General features: G+C 37.8%; 1 protein-coding gene across 1 annotated transcript; it reads right to left on the bottom strand.

Annotated features, from left to right (window-relative positions):
* Nucleotides 1-628: 628 nt before the first annotated feature.
* On the bottom strand, nucleotides 629-21665 carry ddx31 (DEAD (Asp-Glu-Ala-Asp) box polypeptide 31). Its single transcript, XM_084114829.1, has 20 exons — nucleotides 21302-21665; nucleotides 20867-21183; nucleotides 20707-20782; nucleotides 20562-20605; nucleotides 20410-20480; nucleotides 20056-20120; nucleotides 19627-19671; nucleotides 19441-19482; nucleotides 19277-19341; nucleotides 18574-18693; nucleotides 18194-18300; nucleotides 17602-17816; nucleotides 16547-16711; nucleotides 14915-14974; nucleotides 11346-11396; nucleotides 10999-11138; nucleotides 10446-10530; nucleotides 9814-9925; nucleotides 8630-8825; nucleotides 629-1145 (listed from the first exon to the last, which is right to left on the bottom strand). The coding sequence occupies exons 1-20, from the start codon at nucleotides 21401-21403 to the stop codon at nucleotides 1004-1006; spliced, it is 2220 nt and encodes a 739-aa protein (XP_083970955.1). The 5' UTR covers nucleotides 21404-21665; the 3' UTR covers nucleotides 629-1003.
* Nucleotides 21666-23270: the final 1605 nt, after the last annotated feature.

Raw genomic sequence — 23270 nt, 5'->3', positions numbered from 1 at the left:
AACAGAACGCAATACAAATGTCCTGTTTCCTGGGCTCATATTGCGAAACGCGAATACCACTTTCTCACAACAATCTGCATTACATCAACATTTACGTTTTTAATTAACACAACCATACAAACTACTGCCAATGGAAACCTTTTGTGAGCCCTCTTCAGGCGCTTCGTAAAGAGCAGTTCACCCACACCGAAATGAGAGTAACTGGGTAAGTGGTTTGTTGTGTGGGTTTAATTGACCAATCATAATAGGCGTTTCATTATTACAGACCAATCCATTTTTTTACAATAGGCCTTTACCGTAATAAAGCGACCGTGAAACGTAATATTCCAGTCAAATTTCTTTTAGGGCTTGCAGTGAAGACTCGGCCAAAAGACAGCAGCTGGTGACCGGGCGAGACAGACTCAACGCTTGGACAGCTGGTCAGCGTAAGCCTCCATACATATCCAGCCCTATTTACCTGACCAAGCCGAAATTCAAGCCAGGGAAACGAGCTAAAAAGCTTTTAACAAAGACTATTTCTGTGCGGTGTTCTCGTAACATTGTGTAGACAACATGAAAAAGGCATGATTCTGAAAAGACATAGGATTCAATTCAACGTAGAGCCCAAAATTAAATAACGAAACATGCATCAAATACAACAAATTTTTATGTAAAATTCAGTGTTTTACAACATTTTTATAAAACAGCTTAAGTTGGTGTACATCACATTGCTCAAATAGTCATATTTATGGCACCACATTTTTATAATAAAATTCACTGAGCATTAAAACATCCCAGATGCATTTCACTCCAATAGGCGTATTTTACCATCTGCATCAAAGCTTCTGCATGGAGCAGGTTTTCAGACTGCTGCTGACCAGTCGCGTTTTGTTCCAGGTAAAAATGTCACAGTGTAAAAACACCTGTGAGTTCAACCATGAGAATCCACCTGCCACGAGGGCTCCGACCTCAGCACTTTTCGGCCGGAAAGAGCATCTCGGATCTCGCTCCTATATCTTCCACCTCATGCAGATTCCTCTTCCTCTGCTTGACCTTTCTTCTTTTTCCTCTTCTTCATAGACTTGGATTCTCCCTCTATCCCACTGAGATACTCTGAGCGCATTAGGTTTGACACCCGCTCCTTTGATGTGAGTTTCTTGGGAGGCCTGAAAAACATTTAAATGAAGAGCTACTATCACTCTTATTAAAAAGCCTTTACTCTCAAAATCAAAACAAAACAAAGTAACTAACAACAGCACAATACACAGGAAGCGTGTGAATCGCTCTAAACATTTCAAAAGCATTCTGAAGCACAGAATCTGAGATTTATCCTGTAAAGAGTGGAGGGAGATAAGAATCTGGCTGAACAAATTTCCCACTGTCGTCAATAAAAGGCTCGTAGACAGCAGCGGGGGCCTGATGTAAAACTAGTGACTGTTTATCTAATCAATAACTCTGGAGAATGAAGCGGCGCTTTGCCCCCATGGGGCTGCTTAAGGATCCAATACACACACACCTACCTCATGGTGACACACGACACACTCTACCCCCAGGGCTTAGAGCAGCTATGAGACAGCAGTTATTGTTCTTTTGGTCCCCGAGCGCTCTACAGGGACCCCTACAGGCGATAAGCAGGATGTATGCAGACATACACAATGGTGTATATTATATATAGAATGCCACTATACAGTATTTACACTTACAGAAAGACGTGTCATAAATATATGCCTCAGCAGCAGCGCTCCGTCAGCTAGGTATAACAAGTTCAAATCAGAAACCCATCAAAGTTCTCAGAAACAAAGAACGTATTGAGGGAGATCTGCAAGCAGGCCGAGCAACAAAATGGAGTGAAATCAACAAAAGCGCCTGGCCACAAAATGAATACTGTGACGAGGCCGAGGGCCGTGGGAGAACGGCGCGAGGCCGGTGGCGTGACTGATAATGAGCGACACCTGCGCGACGCACCAGTCTCGTATCTCTCACGGACGAGCGGAAGCATTAAAGGAGGAGCGACGACAGTGAAGGAGGAGAGGGGAACAGGCCTGGATTTGTGTTTTTGTTTTATGCGTGGCAGCAGTCGTCCGTGAGGGACTTTCATTTTCATTTTGTTGTTTGGTTATTTTATGTTATTAAAGTCTTTGAATGTTTGCCAGTTCTCCTTCGCCTCTCCTCCTCCTTATAACAACCAACTTCATTACAGATACAATTATATGTCCATAACTAATACCCTCAAAACTATTCACAGCCAGACTAAGATGGACCAAATAACAACAAAAAGACAATCCTGTGGGACATCCCGATCTAGACTCAGGGTTCCCATTCATTCTGACCAATGAGTCTCTATGATTTGCCCATGACTTTATCAGCCATTTATTATCTCTATTTTATAGATATTTTGTACTTTTGTATTTACTAATTGTAATTTTAGCCCCCCCCCCAAAAAGAATATATATGATATGCACTACTGTTTAAAAGTTCAGGGCCAGTAAGATTTTTATTTTATTTTTTCAACAAGGATGCATTAAATTGATCAAAAATGACAGCAAAGACTATAAAAAAAATCATGTTAATTCAACCGCTTTCATCATTGATGATAAATGTTTCTTGAGCAGCAAATCAGCATATTAGAATGATTTCTGAAGGATCATGTAACACTGAAGACTGGAGTAATGATGCTGAAAATTCAGCAGGAATAAATTACATTTTAAAAGTTATTAAAATGGTTATTTTTAATTGTAATAATATTTCACAATATTACTGTTTTATATCAAATAATAGCAGCCTTGGAGAGATGCACCATATTACATAAAATATATGAGCAAATAAAATATATTAACCAATATATATATGTGTACAAAATCCTGCAAAAACAAAAAATAGAATTAAACCCTCAGAAGGATTGATGCGTGTGTATTTTTGGTTGCCTGTAATGGCCTCTCTTCTGTGTACCAGAGGTCTTTGTTGTTCAGTCACGGGTCCATAAGTGTGTGTGTGTTTACATTGGTGTGATCTGCTCATTAGAGAAATCTTGCCTGGACATGGACAGTGTATACCACAGCCAGCTGTAATGAAGTCTCTCCTGACAGGACGGCTAGACTCGACTGAGACCGTAAGGCACAGCGCAGCACAACACAGCAATGTCACACACACGCACTCAATTAGGCTGGGAATGGTAAATGTTAATAGGGCCAAAGCACTGACCAGTTAAGTTGCATCGACATAGTGCAGCATGAATATTCTATATGGAGTGATGACTGGTTAATATAGATGTCAGCTGTCAGCTATGGCGGCTGATAAGTTCATTACGGGTGTTGTCTGTTGTCTGGGCAGTGGAGAGAGAGTGTGAGATGCGTTTGGGCTGCTCTGGGGGCAGCTCCTGTGGGACTGACCTATTGTCCCACTCCATGGGTTTCATTCACAGGTCCTGCTGCAGGTCACCCTGCCAATTACTAGTGGTTAGACACAAGCTTCTCCCTATAGTGTCTGAACCAGCATGTGGCACAAGTCAAAACTCAGCACTACCATAAAGAAGTGCACATGTACAAATAAAGCCATAAAACGACTTCATATAAAATTACAAAATAAGCAGGGCTTAATTGAGGGAGCAACTGGCACCTAATCAAGTTTTTTTTGACAAACTAAAGAATCGCTTGATAAAGATGTTTTTTTATGTTTTTAACAATCACTGCTGTTTATTGTGATTACAGGGCGTTTTAGTTTATAGACCACAATGATTCAAGTTAATTAAACTAGGTAGTTTTTGTAGCTGATTGAATATAAATTTGTGCCATGCTTGGACCTCATACATTAAACAATAACCAATAATATTTGTTTTTTTTAAATAATAATATTTAAGTACATATTTATAAACCATATTTCCCATTGTTTATACACTATAAACCATATTTAAATTTATAAATGTTGAATAATAAAAAAAAAATCTTATTTATCATTATCATTATTATTCATCAGTATCAATTCTAATTATTACAAAAAACAAACAAGCAAGCAAAATCAATTTTTACATTCAGATTTAGTTGTATAAATGAAATAAAGGCATTTTATTATTATTGGTTATTGAGAGTATGTATACTTATTTTACACACTGCCAATGTGTCATACGAACAACCTGTCAATAACCTGGCTTATACAAGTCTGAAGATTCTAAAGTAAAGTACATCACAGAAAGAGTTGCCAGTTATTTTTTTTTAATTGAACATACCTGATAAATGACTGGTGGTTCAGTGAGGGAGCCAGCTGTGAAATCAGTAACGGCTCTGAATGATTCACTGACACTGATGGAGTGAGTCTGACTTCAAACGGCCCACGAGCGGAGCAAGCGAGTTTGAAGCCATTTTGTGAATTTTAAATAATTTCTTCATGATTCGGACATTGCAACTCACGCTGACAGCCTAAAATAATAGCCTAAAGCCCTGAAAGGATTTTTACCCTATAGTTTTACATGTTGAGAATATTCACAGTGCCCTTCCGCAACGGAATAAGTTATTTTGTAAAGAACGACTATTGGGACTCTGTTTTCCACTGAAATAAAAGGACGCTACTCAATTAAATTTAATGTGTCACTAACCTTTGAGTTAAGCAACTTTAACATCAGTTTTACCAAACTGTACCTGACACCCCCTTCACAGCACAGAGACGGCACGCAGGGGCTTTTGAGCCTTTATCTCAAAGGCACACCGAAGAACAGAAGGTGGGATGAAAGACAGGGAAATAAAATACAGCAGAATACACTGACAATAACAGAAATTTTCAAATGACAGTTTTGGTCTGACAAGAGAACTGTGATCATTGCATGCGCGGGTCAGCTATGAAACACATGCTATACCCTAAAGGAGAGGCCTGTATGTGAATATTCATTATTTAAAGTCCCCCTGTGGTGAAAATCAAGTTTTTAATGTTGTTTATATGTCTATATGGTGTTTTTAATATGCTTTAAGACAAACCATGTACAAATTCATAAGTCAACACCATTGCTGATTATTTTCTTTTTAAAACTGCATTGAATCAAAGACAGTCTCAAAAAAGCAGTTTTCCAGGAAAAAAACGTTTAAATATGTAATTTTGGTGATCAAAGAGGAGTTTTAAGGGATACAAGTATTGACTACAGGGGGACTTTAAACATACACAAATGCACACGGATATAGATAGAGCTCCACCTCCCTATGTGACAGTAATGACGTTCAAGTTTGGCTCTGACTCAGTTTAATTAAGTGTACTGCAGAGAATCTGACACATACACGCTCGAGGGCTAGTCCGGACATGGCCTTTGCTAACCAGACCCCAAGCCTGCAGCACCACATTCAATCCTATGGGAAATGACCACTAATAACCCTGCAGTGTCAAGCACTAGCCAAACCTCATATTAATGCCTAACAACCATACTGTGATGTACTGGCCATATCATCGGTACACAGTCCTCACCTCACCATCACTTTCACAAATTACACCTACTTACACCAAAGACTGCTATCAGATTAAAGGGATATTTCACAGCTGGAAAAATGTATGTGTATTTAAATAGGGTCATCTATGTAGTAGAAATGTGAAATTATTTTAGAAGTTGGTGCCTTCTAGACTGAGAACATTTTTGGCTCATGTGGATGAGAGACAACAACTCCCAGAATGCACTTGCTTCGCTGCCCTACGAGGCCACTCCCAAGCCACGCCTACCGGTTAAAGAGGGCAGTATCGGAAGAAATGATACAACTAGGCTACTAGTTGACTCAAAACTGAAAAGACGCCGTTTTATCATGAGATCCCACCCCCTATGGGATGGCTGAAAACATGCGGAACTAGCTCCTACTACTGGCTGTAGTCTCTAGCCAGAAAAAGCCTCTGATGACGCAAAATGACGATTTTTGTGTCATCTGAGGTTTTTTTTCCAGACACACAATACAGAAGTCTCAGAGGGACATGAGGGAGGGAAGCACGGTCATACAAGAGATATAAACAAGAGATACAAAGCTTAATGCGAATCGGTGAAGTATCCCTTTAAGTAAATCAGACCTGAATATAGTATGCATTGAAAGCAACAAAAACAGCTCTTTATAAAGGATGTCATATTCAATATGTTTTGGGAATAACACTGCAAGGGCATCACAGCATAAAGGAAGTCGAGGGAAAACGAGAGGGGCGAGTGTATCTAAGGTGAAAGGTAAAACATACAGCTGGTAAAGGCAGGACTTGACTAGTCCTCTTTGACCCTGAAGAGCTTTGCTACAGTGAAAGACTTGCAGCTGCCAAGAGTGTGTGTGTGTGTGTGTGTGTGTGTGAGAGCTGTGGGCTTTTCTCCAGCGCAGCCGTGCTGGCAATTTTCAGAGCAGCCTTTACAGGACACTTACAGTAAAACATCATCCTAAAAAATGGCTCAAAGGCATTTCTCTTCTCTTTTCTTTAAGAAGTGACACTAGATAAGTGGGTGAATGTTATAGCCAAAAAGGATATTGGTGGTTTCACATGGGCTGTGTTTTGCTTAACACAAGCTTTATAGTCTTGCAAAAAAAAAGTCAAAAGTACTGGTACTTCGAAGTCTTGTCGATATTAAAGGAGCCGTATGTAAGATTGTGGCCAAAACTGGTACTGCAATCACTTTCAAATTACTGTAGAGCGGTGTATCCCCTCCCCCTCCCCCCTGACTCGAGGTTGCCAGATAGGCTGCAGGATCCAGCAGTAACGTAGGCTGCTTCGTAGCTGTGGTAACTAGAGCAGAACCCGGATGCCGAAACACTACTGACTTTGTGATTGGTAGATAGGATGACAACATCACAAGATGACAACATCAACATCAGTTGAGGGCTGCAACTATCACTTTTAAATGACAATATCCTGGCCGGACTACTGTTGTCAGTGATATAAGTATTTGAAATGAACATGATTTCTTAATGTCTAGTGACATATCAGGGCCATTTTATGATTAATTGAAATACATTTCTTACATACAGCTCCTTTAAAATAAAAAAAACGCAACAATTCCTATTCACTCTCTACAGCATAAACAGTACCATGTCTATAAACTCAATTGAGTTTTGCAGTGGCTGTGTTTTGAGTTCTCATTTTGATTTGAGAGAAGCAGATCAAGCATTTGTTTCTTTGTTTATTCATTTAAAAGGAATGTAGCGAGCAGGACAAGGCCGAGGGCCGTGAGAGAACGGCGCAATGCCGGTGGCGTGATTGATAATGAGCACCTCGCATCTCGTATCTCTCACGGAAGAGCGGAAGCATAAAGGAGGAGCGACGACAGTGAAGATCGAGAGAGGAACAGGCCTGGACTTGTGTTTTGTTTGTTTTATTATATGTGACAGCAGTCGTCCGTTACCCTGGAAATCCAGAGTTCTCGCGAGAGCACAATTTGAATTTGCTCAGCGACTCACTCTGGCATTGAGTAATGATGCTCATTAACTATGCCTTTGTATCCGAGCTGCACCAATCACATCGGGTTATCTGATGTAGGCGGACCAGAGGCGAGCTAAACAGATGACGACAGCGCTGCAACGTCGAAGTCATTAGTAAACATTGCAAGATGGCTATGGATCACCACCAGTTGTTTGAAACGGCTTTGGCCGCTACAATTAACGAGTTAGACTTGGCTTTTTATCTAAAAGAGGAACAGAAGACGGCGCTTGAATCATTCTTTTGCAAGAAGGAAGTTTTTGCTGTTTTGCCGACTGTTGTTAGTACTTAATAGATGCATTTAGCTTTCATGACAGTCATAAGTTAAATAATGAGCTATATTCCCAATTCTATATATAATTATGCACTTTTGGCCTAAAACAGGATACACTAATGTTCAAAAGTTTGAGGTCAGCAAGATTTTTTTTTTCATGTTTTTTTTTTTAATCATGTCACCAAGGCTGCATTAATTTGATCAAAAATACAGCTTAAAATAGTAATATTGTAAAAAAAAAAAAAAAAAAAAAAAAAAACTACAATTAAAAATTAAAAATATTTGTTTTCTATTTCAATAACTTTTAAAATGTCATTTATTCCTGTGATGGCAAAGCTGATTTTTCAAGCATCATTACTTCAGTCTTCAGTGTCACATGATCCTTCAGAAATCATTCTAATATGATGATTTGGTGCTCAGGAAACATTTATTATTATCAATGTTGAAAACAGTTGAACTGCTTAATGTTTTTGTAGAAACCGTGATACAATTTCTTTTTCTCCCAGGATTCTTTGATGAACAAAGTTCAAAAGAACAGCATGCATTTAAAAAAGAAATCTGTTGTAACATTAAATGTGGATTTACTGTCACCTTTGATCAATGTAATGCATCCTTGGTGAAAGTATTAATTTTGATAAAAGTATATCTTTTTGTACTGACCCCTAACTTTCGAACTGTAGTGTACATGAGATTTGAGTTAAACAGAACACCTCCCTTTAATTTATAATCCATGTAAATGTATAAATGAAATAAAACAGTGAAAACAGTGACTGTTGAAGAGCTCACAAATATGAAATATTACGTGGGAAAAATATGAAAATGTTACGGAAGCCACAGAGAAAAATGCAACATCAAACAGAACACGGCTAAATTTATCTAAAAGAAGAACTAGATGATATTATGGGGCACCGCAAACTGTATGACAGATTCATAAATTACTGTCCAATTTCTAAAACCTTGCAGTACCTCTTTGCTTTGTCTTTGCCCTTCTTGGAGTCTTTGCTGTTGTTAGGATTAGTGGTTATGGAGCTTCCCAGGCCCTGGGGTGCGTCCCTCAGGCCAAAGCTCTTAGCGGCGTGGCCCAGGTGCAGGTTGCGGATGTGGAAGACGTGTTTCAGACTGGAGGGGTATGTGGTGTATGCTCTTAGGAAAGACTGCAGTGCTACAGGACCCAAATAAAAAAGGGGCATTTAGAGCACAGGTAGCAGACATTTCCAAGCACTTAAATGGTTTTAATTGCAATAAAGGATTCATTTTAACACCAATTTAGACCCTGTGTACACCTGGTATTAAGATGAGTTTTGGTCGATCGGATCATAAGTGGATGATGCTAAACACAGGTGTAAACGAGGTCTATAACTTTTTGAGCTTGTCCACTTTTGACCACTTCCATAGGCAGTCGAAAACGCATTTGATCAGATTGCCTTCATAGTGTAAACGCTCATGTGGTCGAAACAGAAACAAAAGACCACCTACTCTCCTCCTACTGACCTAATGCGTAAACATTATGGGAAGTGCTCTAGCCAGAACGGATTTAAACTTTGTCAGCTGAAGACCCAAGTTTGGTTTGAAGACGAAAAATGTATCAAGCACAATGTTCTCTCACCATTCCTGATTTCTAACACACACTCACCGCGTTCGGCGTGGTCTTGTGGCTGTCAGAGCAGAAACTAAAGCTGCTGATCTCTGTATGTTTTTCGGTAGTGTCTCCGGTCACAATCATATGTAAATTCCATGAGCTTATTTCGTCCGGGGAAAAAAACACCATACATAGTACTTGTGATCCGATCGACCAAAACGCATCTTAAAACCAGGTGTAAACAGGGCCTTAAGGCTAATGATATTCCTTAATTATAATGAATTATTAATTACATTATTATTTTTTTACATTTTGTTCATAAATAAAACATTTTATTTAATATTTTATTGTTGTTGTATTATTAAAACATTTTATTGTTTATTTTATTAAATACAAATCACAATTGCAATAAAGGAAAATTATTAATGAATAATTATGATACAGAGGTTAAATCATTGTCAAAAATGTTACATTTCTTCTAGGTAATGAAATGTAGCTGGGCTGCAAAGCTGTAGAACAAAATATCAGTTTAACACAGTAACCCTGCATGATAATTAGTTTTTCATCTTACCGCTCTTCGCTGTTTGCAGAGACTCATTATTGGCATGAACATAATTCTCAAAGTCAGTCTGTAAAACGGTGGCTCTCTCTCGCACCTCCTGCTCAAAAGCAGCGGCTGATCTCTGCAGTCATGTACAAAGAGGCACACATCAAAGATAAACAACAGAAATCAGTGAAAAAAAATATAAAAAAAATCACATTTTATTACATTAAAAGCCAATAAAAAAACAAGAGCAACATAAATGTGTTTGGTTATACACACTAATGACATCGCCCCTCCCCATCAATGACCTTTGACCCTCAAATGAGGCTGCTAACAAGGGGGGTGGCATGGGTGAGGATTACAACCAGCTGATTGGTGCTGGGAGGGAAAAGGACATTAAATCAGGATTAGGACTGACTGAGCGCTGGCAGAAACATTCGCTCATTGTTGTCAGAAGGCTCTCATTGTCGAGAGAGGGGTAAAAAAGAGATAAAGAGAAAGCCATTCTTCTCCCACAGCTGTTCTCTAGACATGCATTTTCAACAACATGTGATCTTCAACCAAGTTAGGAAAGTAATACTAGTTTTGCAGTCAAACAAGTCAACATTGACTCTTTGGGTCAGGATCACCATTTTTAAGGTTTAGATGTCAGAAGTTACCTTACTGTCCCATTTCCCTCTGCCTTTGAAGCGCTCGTCCTTTATCAAAGTGGCCAAGATGTCCACCATCTTCATCTCTGACAAACTGAGGGAGAGAGAAGCCAAAAGGTTTAGATGCATATTATAAAAGAAAATAAGTATCAATGGGGGGAAAGAATTGCACCAACATATTCCAGACTGTGAGTTTCCTGGTTTAGATTGTTCAGCTCAACATATTGAGCTTTGCTAATGCTACCCAACTCCTTCCGCTCATCCTTTATTACTGTAAACTGTAATGTGAGCCAAATATGATAGTGCTTGTGCCAGCAGAACAGATTCATTCTGCTCTCATGCAGAGAGACTGAGAGTGTGTTTTCTCTTCACACTGGCTTCCAGTGCCGAGATCAGCATAGAGTCATCAGTCCAGCTCTTGACTGTTATATTGTGGGCTTTGGAACAGAGACAAGACCATGTTTGACCATCTTTAATCACAATAACAGTCCCCTACTGCTGTGTCGGAGTTCATCGAAAATGATCAGTAAATCTGATATGGATGAGATGCCAGTCAGCACACCTGATGTTGTGATTGGCCAGCACATCCACAAAAGCCGTCTCAGAGGGGGTGAGGAAGAGCAGGCTGCTGCCCTGGGCTCCAATCCGTGCCGTCCGGCCCACGCGATGAACATACTCCGCAGCGGAAACGGGAGGGTTGTACTGCAAAAAAAAAGATATTCATTTTAAAAAAACGAAGAACTGGAAATTTTAATTAAGTTCAATTCTAGTAATGTTTGTTTGTTTTTAACCCCATGCCAGCTTCTGTGGCTATTTTCATGGTGAGAAATTCTAGTAACAAAACTGGCTAAATTGTTTTACACTGGTGATTATGCAAATGACGAGATTTTACATATGAAGAAATCTAACCTGTATAATCCACGTAACTTGAGGCAGATCCAATCCACGTGCAGCCACATCCTAGGGGGAAAGTAAACAATAAAAACACATTTAGATATTAATCTTAATTAAGCATTAACTCAAAGCATCTTGTTAGTCTACAAAAAACTCAATAGGGAAATGTGGAACCAGTGTTATTAACTAAACTATTGAATAAAAATCACTTAATTGAAATAAAGTTGAAGTTAAAAAACAAATATTAGATGAAAAAAAAAAGTATACAAAAATTGTGATTCACTCTACTGAATTTACTGTATTAAGGCCCCTATACTTTGACGTCATTTAGAAAATCAGGCAAAAACGAAGTTAGTTTGGTGTTCATTTCAAGAGTTTGAAACACCTTGCCAAAGCGAACTTTCCGCAAAAGTTCACTCCGGTTGGTAAACACCTTCAAACTACCATTGTGGTGTCTGTGGTGATTATGTAGTACAGTAGGTAGGTGCGCTCTGGGGCTCTGCCGTCTTTGATGTGGTAATCTTATCCGGTTAATTTCTTCTGTTCAGCCCATCGTAGTAAAAACATGAACACACTGGAGAGCTGCTTTATAGTAAAAAGTAACTGAAGATGTAATTTGAACTGAAAGAGACACCTCATTTGAACATTTCTCAATCTTATCTCCAACACTCAACCTCAACTAGCCTAAACCCTAAGTTGGGGTGTCTGGAGTCTGTAGCTTTAGAGCTGATACAGATGGAGCCAACACAATGCCATGCCAGGCTGTCAGCAGGAATAGAAGCAGTCATTTACTTCAGGAGCCCTTCTGCAAAGTGACAAGATGGAGGAAAAGGAGGTGGACGGAGGGAGATGCACACACCTGCACCTAAAACCTTTATATATCAAATAACTGATTATATATACATTATATCAATGCATCAATGAGGGATACATGTGGGATTGCAGATGTCATAAAGAAAGAAGGGCCGTTGGATGTGTGGAGGGGATGATAATAATAATAATATAATAATAATAATAATAATTATAATATAATTAAATAATTAAAGGAGCATTCCGTAAGTTCTGAAATTTCTAACCGTTACTGACACCAGTGGCCGTTAGAGGAACTGCAGCCAGTCTCATGCTCGTTCTCGGTGCGCACGCTCGTACTAGCACGACCACATCAACCAGGGTTGCCGCGGCAACCACTGACTGCTCATCGAGATTCACCACTCACCAGCATAATGTTTGAGGTAGGAAAAGTTACAGTACTGTAAGGTTATTGTTTGACAGACCATATTTTAGTAAAATGTTGCAGTGCTGCTTTATATTATCAACTAAAGTCTACTTCTAAAAGTATTTTAACACAACACTGTAACACACACTCCCAGCACTCACAGTAGGGGTGGAGCCGAACCCGAATACGGTATTCGGAAAGGCACAAATAATGTGTTTTTTACGAATACTTATTTCGAACAAATACTTTAAAAATATTTGTATTCGGGAACAAGAAAAACTTTATTTCAAAAAGCTGCGTTTCCTGACCGGCGGTGCTGCTGATGTGGTGGCTGTAAATCCACTTGTTGATAAGAAAGGAGGAAAGAGCCACATGGAAATATTTTGGATTAGGCTAATGTCACGTTTTCATACGGGGCCGTTCACATAGCGCGTTTTTTGCGCGTGCAGATTTCAAATGAGCGGCGCGGTTGCATAGCAACGACAGACGCCACCAGAGAGCAAGTGCTTGTGGAAAGGAGAAAGCGGTGCGAACTGCGCTCTCCATGATGACGAGGAAGTATCAGCAAAGAATTAATTGATTTCTAGCCCTTGCATTAGCTTTATATTTATGGAGATGAGAAATGAAATAAAAAGCCGTCATTATGTTATTAATATCAGTCCGTCAGAAAAGCAGCTCGGCTTATTCTTGGCTGGATAACTCTTAACAGGTTTAAAAAGCCCTTTTAAAATGAAATATGAATGCAGTTTTAGATTAAATAAAAGTACAGTCAAGTCAAATAAAACACGTTTTATCTCCTGTATAGTTTGGTAACGCTACAATAAGATACCATTCATTAACATTACTTAATGCATTGTCTTACATCAACACATTGAGTGAACAATATATTTTTACAACATTAATTAATGTTTTGAATGTTATTTAATACAAACACTTGATTGGTCATGTTTGTTCACTTCATTCATTGTGCATTAAATAATGTTAACATAAATAATGTTAACTTTTGATTTTAAAAATGTATTTTTAAATTAACCCCAAGGAGAATAATTACGACAGTATATAGGCCTAACTATTGTTTATTGTTAGGTCATTTTATCTAATGTTATCTAACAAATGGAATCTTATTGTAAAGTGTTTTTAATACTACAGTTTCCATCTTTGTAACTGATAGCCTACACTTTAATATATGTAAACTTAATCTAAATTAAGCTTTGGTACCAAAATTGGTACCGAGAACCGTGGATTTTCACTGGTATTGGTACCAAATACTAAAATTTTGGTACCGTGACAACACTAGTAGCTCTGTTAGCTCGGTAATTTAGACAAGGCTGTTGACAGAGTAACGTTAACGTAGGTAATGGCTGTTATGTTATTATTATTTTTTTCAATGACATTCGTTGTTACATGTTCATTGCTGGATTTAAGGAAAAACATCAACCAATATTGCATATCCATAATTATTATAATTAAAGAATACTTACACTATAACGTAAATTAGAAGTGTAACGCAAAAAAATGGATTTTTACACCTATTTAGAATTTTACTCAAATACAAATACAAATACTTTTCCCCCCTCAACAAATACAAATACAGATACAAATACCGGCTGCTTTGCACATCCCTAACTCACAGACCCCTTATTTTGACTATTGTAGAGTAACGCTAAATTATATAACTGAGTTGAAGACGTTATGCTTATTTTTAGATACAGTACAATTACTATTATAGTTGTACTACTATACTATTTTGTAGAATAGCAATAACATTATGGTATTAAAGGTAAAGGAACTCTAACCTTGATGTATGAGCTTGTCATGCTTTATTTTCATTCAGAATACCACATGAAATTTTGCACTAAAAACACTTGTCATAGTAAATAATTCGTTTTTTTTTTTTTTTTTTACACTTCCGAGGAGTGTCGGTGGGTGTCTGAGTTGTGCTGGGGGCTGGTCGCTTCTTTCCATCCGCAGAGTCCATTTGAAAACACCGATTGCCGCTGCTTACTATAATGGCTGCCGTGCCGTACGGTTGTAAGCCCAAGTAGACGAGAACGCGCATGACGTCACATTTTGTGAATTTTCGCGCCGATTCGGGCCCGACTCCTCCACACACGATTGAGCCTACAGGCTGATAGAGGCAACCGTGGTGGACAGTCGAGGTGTCATTCTTTTTATTACATCATGGTTGGCTCAAACATGTACAAATGAAAACTCTATCTTAAAGATTTTTTTAAGTAAAAACCTACGCAATGCTCCTTTAAATAAATAAAGTATTCCTAGAAACTGTGCAGGTTGGCCCTCAAGTATGCACACACCTGGTTGGGAATCACTGCTTTAGATACAAATTGCATGAAACTAAATGACTTACTGTACACAGTAGAACTCCAGTTTTACACTGAGAGAACTCCTGGAACATCTCAGTGCGCTCCTGAAGGGAGAGAAACAGGCAAGTAAAAAAAAAAAAAAAAAAAAAGTGTATAAAAGAGAAACACTTGAGCTTAATTCGTTGTATGAGACATTATCACAGCAATAGAAGTATCTGCACTTGTATCAGAACAAAAGATGAGGTGGAAACACATATAAGAGACCAACTTAAAATGGGATGTCCGACAGACCCGCTCTCTTTTTCAGCATGGAGCACAATCTGTTGTGTGCTGGAACAGCTGCCCGTCTCCTGCGGTTCGTCTCATCAGAGGAGACGTCCAGAGCTCAGCCTGTGCTGTCCCATTACCAAACCCATCCATAACACTCTATAGCCCAGCACCACAGCCAGACCTGCTCTCCCATACATCTGACCAAGAGACTCCTGAGTCCTCTGCCCTACCAGTGCCATATGGGCGACCTACGGCAGCTCCATTTGTGTGGGGGTGAGGGTGCAGGCTGGACAGTGGCAGGATGCAGTTCCCCTGACACTGCCACAGGGCACCGACTGTGGCTGTTGCCTGAACGCCAGCTGGCAGAGTGCCAGCAGTCCCCACTATTCAACCAGACCATGATGGTTTAACCCAGTGTCATATGCTGCTAGTGCTTCTGGATGCTTTTAAGAGATGTTGTCATTTAAAAGAAAAAGAAAAATCTGAATATTTAATTGCTAACTGAATAACAAAACTGAGGCAATATACTGTCCAAGCATGATGGATACATAGACATACTAGCCTTCAATGTATAAAAATGCAAAATAATTTGTTTTGTATTTAAATTTTAAATATAGAACTATGTTTGGAGGTCAATGCCTTTCCAGAATGACCAAGACTCTTCCAGTTGTTCTTGATTCATGGATGATTTAAAAAAATATTCTTAAAGTGATTGCACTCACAAAAAACAATTTCTACCCAATAACATATTTTTTGCATAACTAGAAACATGTATATTGATTATAAAAATGTATATTCATTTAAGATTTTATTACTTTGCAGGCTTAAATATCACACTTTTATAAATATCACAAAATTCACTGATATTTTTAAGATTTTCATGACCGTGGGGACCCTGATATATTCACAGAAAACTAAAAATACTTTCTACTGATATACATTAAAGAGAATATATCATGAAAAATAGTATCTACACTACCGTTCAAAATTTCTATTTCAAATAAATGATATTAAGCACAAAAATATTAAGCAGCACAACTGTTTTCAGCATTATTAATAATAAGAAGAAATGTTTCTTAATCAGCATATCAGAATGATTTCTGAAGAACAGTAAAGAAATTAAAAAAATAACTGAAATGGAAGAACAGAAATTATGTAGTGGCCAAAAATACATTAAATCAGAACCAATTTAAAGGTGTTCAGAGGTGTTCACATGCAAAGCGGTTAGTCACTTATAATAACCAATTATTTACATACGTAAAGTCAAGAGTTAAAGACACAGCAGCAAAAAACGACAGTACAACTGTAAGTGTCCTATGCGGGAGTTAATGGTCTAATACACTTGTGTGAGAATTAACCTCTTTAAAACCCATAGCTCCTTTCTGGATTGGCACATAATGTCTCACCTCCTGTCTCATGTTGCCGTGGAGCCTGTAGAAGTTGAGGGCTGAGGTACGTTTGGTTGATGTGGTGTTGGGATTCTCACAGAGGACTGCAGTGAAGAGAGTGAGCAGGAACTCTACAGCCTCACAGCTGGATATGAAAACGATCAGCTTCTGCCGCTGCTCAAACTATGTACAAAAACACAGCAACATACATAAGTCCAGTGTCAGCAAGGTATGCATCTAATGTGCAATGTTACGAGCAAATGACTTTCTTGGTTACTGTAAACTAGCAGTAATAACATAGTTGGTTATCAGTTAAAATAGCTGAGAATTAAAATACATTTTGGTAATTAGTAAACACTACTGTTCAAATGTTTGGGGTCAGTAAGTAAAAAAAAAAGAATACTTTCATTGAGCAAAGATGCATTAAATTAATCAAAAGTGAGAGTAAAGATATTTATAATGTTAAAAAGATTTGTATTTCAACTAAATGCTGTTCTTTTTAACTTCCTATTCATCAAAGAATCCTGTAAAAAGTTTCCAAAAACATTAAGCAATATCAATTTTTTTTTTTTATATTAATAAGAAATGATTCTTGAGCATCAAATCAGCATATTAGATTAATTTCTGGAGGATCATGTGACACTGAAAACTGGAGTATTCTGTATTTTTGATCAGATAAATGCAGCCTTGTTTATCATAAGATACTTCTTTCAAAAACATAAACAGTATTGTATATTAGTAGGTAGTATAGTTTTTTGTGTGTCTTGTCAGTATCTGAGGCAAAAGTGGAGTTACAAAAATACAAAAGCATTTTGCATAAATACAAAAAAACAAAACAAAAAAAACAACAGCAATTAAAATTATACAGATGTTTGACATATGTAGTGTATATTAGAAGGAAAAAAAAAACTATATATAAAGGGATCATCTAAAACAGCTCCAGCTTTCTTCACAACTTTGGCAGATTATAAAAAGTTTGAATGTTTCACATTAGTCAAACGAGGTGATCTACAGTATAACACACAATACCACTGAGTGTTAATAACTGGGTTTTAACATATGTTGTGCTCTACCTTGCATTTGGTCAGAATAAAGGCAGCCAAACAGACCAGGTGGAGTTTGCTGGGCACCACCACCACATGCTGCTGCAGTCTCTCAGGAACCGCGTAACTGTCTGACAGAGCCTGAGGGGCCGCCTGGGGACACGCTTCAACTGTCTCCCCACTCCCCTCTGACACATGGATGCTCACAGGCTCCTTCATACTGATACTGGCTAATCGGGACAGCCCTGGAAATGCAGAGAACAGGGTCAAAGTACGTCCATAGATAGTCACCAAAAATGCTTTTGTGATCAAAAATGTTGTAAGAGCAAGACGTTTTTGTGACGTAGAGCTGCTTGAAATTGAAGGGTGCTATAAGAGGCTCAAAAACTTTCAGTTTTCATTGGGATAAAGAGCCTGTTTTCTCACGCCGAGCAGAGACAGACTGGACTTGAGAGACAACAACTCCTGTCAGCTCGTCCCAGTCTGCTTCCACTAGAGTAAAGTAAGTATGGTACCTCCCACAGTCTAAAGTGAGCGCTTACGCCACTGTCTCACTTTACAGCCAGACACACTCTCTCATTATGTGACAGTGACAGTGATAGTGAACGGACGCTGAGCTTACCCTCGGTGAGTGTGGCCGAAAGCAGCACATTCTGTCTGGGAAGTCCAGTGGCGTTCAGAGCATTCAGAATCAGAGTCAGATCTTTCTCAAAGCCCAAATCCAGAGTCCTTCAGTACAGAACACATATAATGGTAAAATCCACATCACACTGATACACCTGCAAAATAGGCTGCAAGAACTAATCGATAAAATTAGGGATGCATGAAAATGAAAATTCTGAGCCGAAATCGAAAATGTATAGCCAATTATCCAAATAAAGTATAGTCCAACAAAGCTATTACTATCAGAGCATGTAAGCACAGCGTAGCGGGGAGCGGACCAGTTAACTTTTTTTAAAGCACATAATGTCATTCTCGGTTCAAATCAGCAAACACACTGACCTGTCGGCTTCATCCAGAATGAGCCAGTGCACAGCACTGAAAGCTATACTAAGAGTGTTTTTGATGTGGTCCACCAGTCGGCCTGGGGTCGAGATCAGAACATTAATGCCCTTCCTCAGTCTGAAGTCAAGACAAAGACAGACAAGCGCAGACTGAAGTGATATTGCAGAATGAAATACACACTACCGTTCAAAAGTTTGGTTAGGTTTGGTTTTTTATTTTGATATATTTAAAAATGTAATTTATTCATTTAAGAATCATGTGACACTGAAGGCTGGAGTAATGGCGGCTGAAAAGGCAAAAATTTCAGCATCATTACTCCAGTCTTCAGTGTCACATGATCCTTCAGAAATCATATGATTTGCTGCTCAAGAAACATTTATTATTATCAATGTTGAAAACAGTTGTGCTGCTGTGATACATTTGTTTCCATGATTCTTTTATGAATAGAATCTTCATAAGAACAGCTTTTATGAGAAATATAAATATTTTGTAACATTATAAATGTTTTTGCGGTCACTTTTGATCAATTCACTGCATATTTGCTGAATAAAATTATTAATTTCTTTTAAAAAAAAAATCATACTAACTTTTGAACAGAAGTGTATTTGCAGCAAAGTTGAAATCTATTGAAAATGCATTAATGATATAATGAACTCTTGCAGACAATGCATTTTGTGTGTGTTTGTGGGTTTTTTTTAACCTGGCTTTTTCTGCTTTCCTTTTTTCTCCTCCCATCAGAACTCCTGGCACGATCCAGGTGAAAGGCTGAAAGGAATAAGTACATTGAGTGAAGATTGATTTGATTTACGTCAACTCAATTATGTCAATACAGCATATTAATTTAGCAAAATTGCAAATTCTCACTTTTAGAAGCTTCTGAAACATCTGAAAGCTCTGCAAGGCAAGCTGAGGGACAACCAGAGACAGAGTCATGTTGGAAGGAAAAAAAGAAAAAAAAGAAAAGAGTATATATCAAGAAGAAATATATATGTGTTCATCCACAAGATAAATCAGAAAATGTTGGTGGTTTTGTATTAATTAATACAATACCTCTCTGGTTGGAACAATCACAACAGCTAAAGGCCCATCTGATCTCTGAAAAAGTACATTAAGTTTAATTTATAATATAAAAGTTGTTGTACATGACTACAAATACATTATTAATGGTGCATTAGCTATTTTATTGGTAACATGTTCAGTCTGACTCAAAACTAATTTTGCCAATTCATTTGAATGTATATTGTGTACTTTTCTAACATTCATGTATTTCTAGTATTGTACGTTATGATGTGTGTAATGTACAATGTTGAATGTATGACTGCTAATGACCCCAATTTCTCCACACAGGATCAATAAATGACATGTCTTTTTCAAAATAAACTAAGCCAACTATATTAAAACATAAATTAAGAATGATTGTGTGATCAGTCAGTAAAGTCCTGATGTTGAGTGTGCTGTTTTAGACAGTTGTTGACTCGCCTTCACTTTAGGTTGCATCGCTTGTAAGAACTGAACCACTGGAATTCCATATGCCAATGTTTTTCCTGTACAAGGCATATAAATAATCAGATCTTTTAAAATTATTTTCTGTTTTTTTTCTTCTTCTTACTCTGTATCATCTAACTTAAACACTTTTGTGATTACTATTTTTTACAGCGCCAAGAAATAACGCAACTGTCGAGTTATTACTGCATGTGGGATTGTTGTAAATGGCATGACTCATGAACTGATCATTCAACAATACATTTATGACATTCTTGGTGTATTTATTACATTTAATTTAGTAATTTTAATATAAAAAAAACTCAACACGAAAGAGGCCAGAAATCCCACCTGATCCAGTCTGTGAGCGCACTACTGCATCTTTACCAGATATCAGCACTGGTATGGTTTGTTTCTGGACACTGGACACACAGATGAAAATTAGAAAAATGACAAGAGACAGAGGAGGAGGACAATACAACGATGAGATGAAGCCTCAGTACCTCGTCATACTGGTCACATTCAACACCTTATGGAGCGTTGCCACCTGTGAAATTGTTTAGATGAGAAGAAGAATGTATAAGACTAAAGATAGGATAAGCATTTCAGTTGAGACATTTGTTAAGAGATATTGAGGTTTGTTCTTACCAGATGAGGATGTAGATTTAGTTCTTCAAATGTGTTGCTGGTGAAGACTTTCTCCTTTACTAGATTTACAGCAGGACTGAAATGAGAAAAAAAAAATGGCATGGAGAGGTCAATTTTGAGAAAGAGTCCATTCACACAAGCTCAAATGTGTTGCATCTACCTGAGGACATCAGGGATCTCTGGGTTGTTTCTGAAGAGAGACGATGTCTTGATAAATGGTCTGCCATGGTCTCCATGCTCTTCGGGAGCTTTCTTTGGAAATGTTTTCACCTTTGATGGCGACTTTGCTGCAGTGATTTCACTCTGGTCTCCGTTCTCCTCTGTGTCTCTATTATTACTCCTCCGAGAGGGGCTTTTGGGGGTTTGCAGCTTTTGCTTATGTGTGTGCTGTTGACCAGTTTGATTAATCTTCCTCTGTTTGGAGGCGCTGCTCTCTTGGGGCTCAAAGACAGCCTTCCTCTTTGATTGTAGCTTTTTCTGTAACATCAATACAGACAGTACAGCACTTCACAATCAGGCTGAAAAGAAACGTGTGTAAAGCGGAGTGCATCAGTGTGTGATGAAAATGAAAACAGAAGGTGCAGGACTGACTCACCTGTGCCCATTTCTCTGCTGATGTCAGATGACTTCGGTCTGTCTTTCTGTGAAACGTTACGGGATCTGAGGAGATGTTGAGCATTAGCATGTCCTCAGCCATGTCAGTAAGCAGGAGGCTTTTTAAGACGTGGCGTAGTACCTAAATAACTATTCTAAACTAAACACAGATACCCGACTTCTTACAAAATGCTAAATGGCGTATTATCCTTCGTTTGAATAGCAGAGATGTCAGTTCCAAGCTAAATGCGAATGAAGTTAACTTGTGAACAGTAAAAAACAGAACATAAACAGTTGTACGTCTACAGAGTAAAGTTTCACACGTGTTTTCACCCGTTCACTTCAACGTGAGATTTCCGGGTAGTGACGTTACCAAAATAAAAGTCCCGCTGCATTACGCAGGTTAAAGTAATGGTTTTCAACTAGTTGATTTGTCCATCACAATATTTGATGCCTTTTCATATATGATATAATATTTCGTCCGGTATGTTCTGCTGTAAAAAATGACAAAGCTGCTGGTTTTCAAACGTTTTTTATTAATATAAATGGTCAATATATTAAATAATTAACCACAAGAGCTGTTTTCTTAAACTAAAATTTTGTTAAATTTGTTTTGATTAGGTTGTTTAGAAACAATTTATTAATATATATATATATATATATATATATATATATATATATATATATATATATATATATATATATATATATATATATATATATATATATATATATATATATATTCTGTTTACACATTGTGCATTTTAGCATTTTAGTTCATATAAATTAATTTAAATCCTGAGGACTCCTATTTGAAACCACTGTTTAAAATATTATAAGATACACCTCCTATCTTAAACCTCTACCATAATTAAGCTTATTAAAATTTTCGTATTGTTTTCTCTACTTTTCTTCATAGTTACATTCTTCTATTACTGTAGCTTATTTTTAATTAATACAGAGTGTTAGGAAAATACTTGCCTGTTTCCTGTTAAAACTCCCATTTTGATTTTAATGAATTGTGACCCTGGACCACAAAACCAGTCACAAGGGTCAATTTCTTAAAATTGAGATTAATACATAATCTGAAATCTGAATAAATAAGCTCTGAAAATCTGGAATCTGTGGGTGCAAAAAAAAATGTGAAAATTGAAAAAATCACCTTTAAAGTTGTCCATTTATGTTCACGATTTTGCTGCATCTGATCTTTACCTAATATCCTAATGATTTTTGGCATAAGAAAAATCGATAATTTTGACCCATACAATGTATTGTTGGCTGTTGCCCGTGCGACTTGTGACTGGTTTTGTGATCCAGGGTCACAGTTGTGAACTATGTGCTATTTGCAAAATATAAGATGCGTTACAGTGTATGCCTGTGTAAATTTTACAATGTAAAGATGTGCTGTTAAGTGTGTTTTATCTGCACATTATGTAAAGCTAAAATGTGAATCTTTCTAGCAATCATATGACATTTTTTCTACATATGCTTCCCATCCAACAATAACAAAATAACAAAACCTTTGTTAAAAAATCAGTCTTTGTTTAGAGTATAAAAAGATTAGGGTGCTACAGAACCAGAGAGAGCTCAGGGAATACTTTCTCATTTAGACGTATTTCATTTTTGTAGCCTCCTCTCCCTTTGGATATACACTGGCCCTCTGTTTACATATTCAGAGGAGATACATATTCTGGACCTCATCTGCTATAATTAAGTCAGTGTCTGCCTGTCATAGCATACTATCTGAGGGGAATTTGAAAATCAGCCTGTTAACATGTTTCACTAACCAGTGTACTTAACTCCTTTCCTCCCTGTGGGAAACATCAAGTGACCTCAAAGAAAGGAAGAGAGAAGGAGAGGGAATTTAATAATCAAAGCAGCATCGACTGGTTTCTTGAGCATGAGACCACTGAAGTGGGACTAATACTGCCCACCACAAAGGCTCTGGCCGGTCTGCTTTTTCCCGTTAT

Source organism: Abramis brama (genome assembly GCF_963993115.1).
Source record: "Abramis brama genome assembly, chromosome: 5".
Lineage (NCBI taxonomy): Eukaryota > Metazoa > Chordata > Actinopteri > Cypriniformes > Leuciscidae > Abramis > Abramis brama.
This window is presented reverse-complemented; position numbering and strand designations above follow the sequence as displayed.

What these genes read in the sequence shown, in the direction of transcription:
- ddx31 (XM_084114829.1), bottom strand. Translation starts at nt 21,403, where the DNA reads ATGGCTGAGGACATGCTAATGCTCAACATCTCCTCAGATCCCGTAACG. An exon ending in GCGCTCACAGACTGGATCAG is followed by an intron (nt 20,121 to 20,409) that starts GTGGGATTTCTG and finishes TGCCTTGTACAG; the next exon opens with GAAAAACATTGGCATATGGA. An exon ending in ATTCTGGATGAAGCCGACAG is followed by an intron (nt 18,301 to 18,573) that starts GTCAGTGTGTTT and finishes TCTGTACTGAAG; the next exon opens with GACTCTGGATTTGGGCTTTG.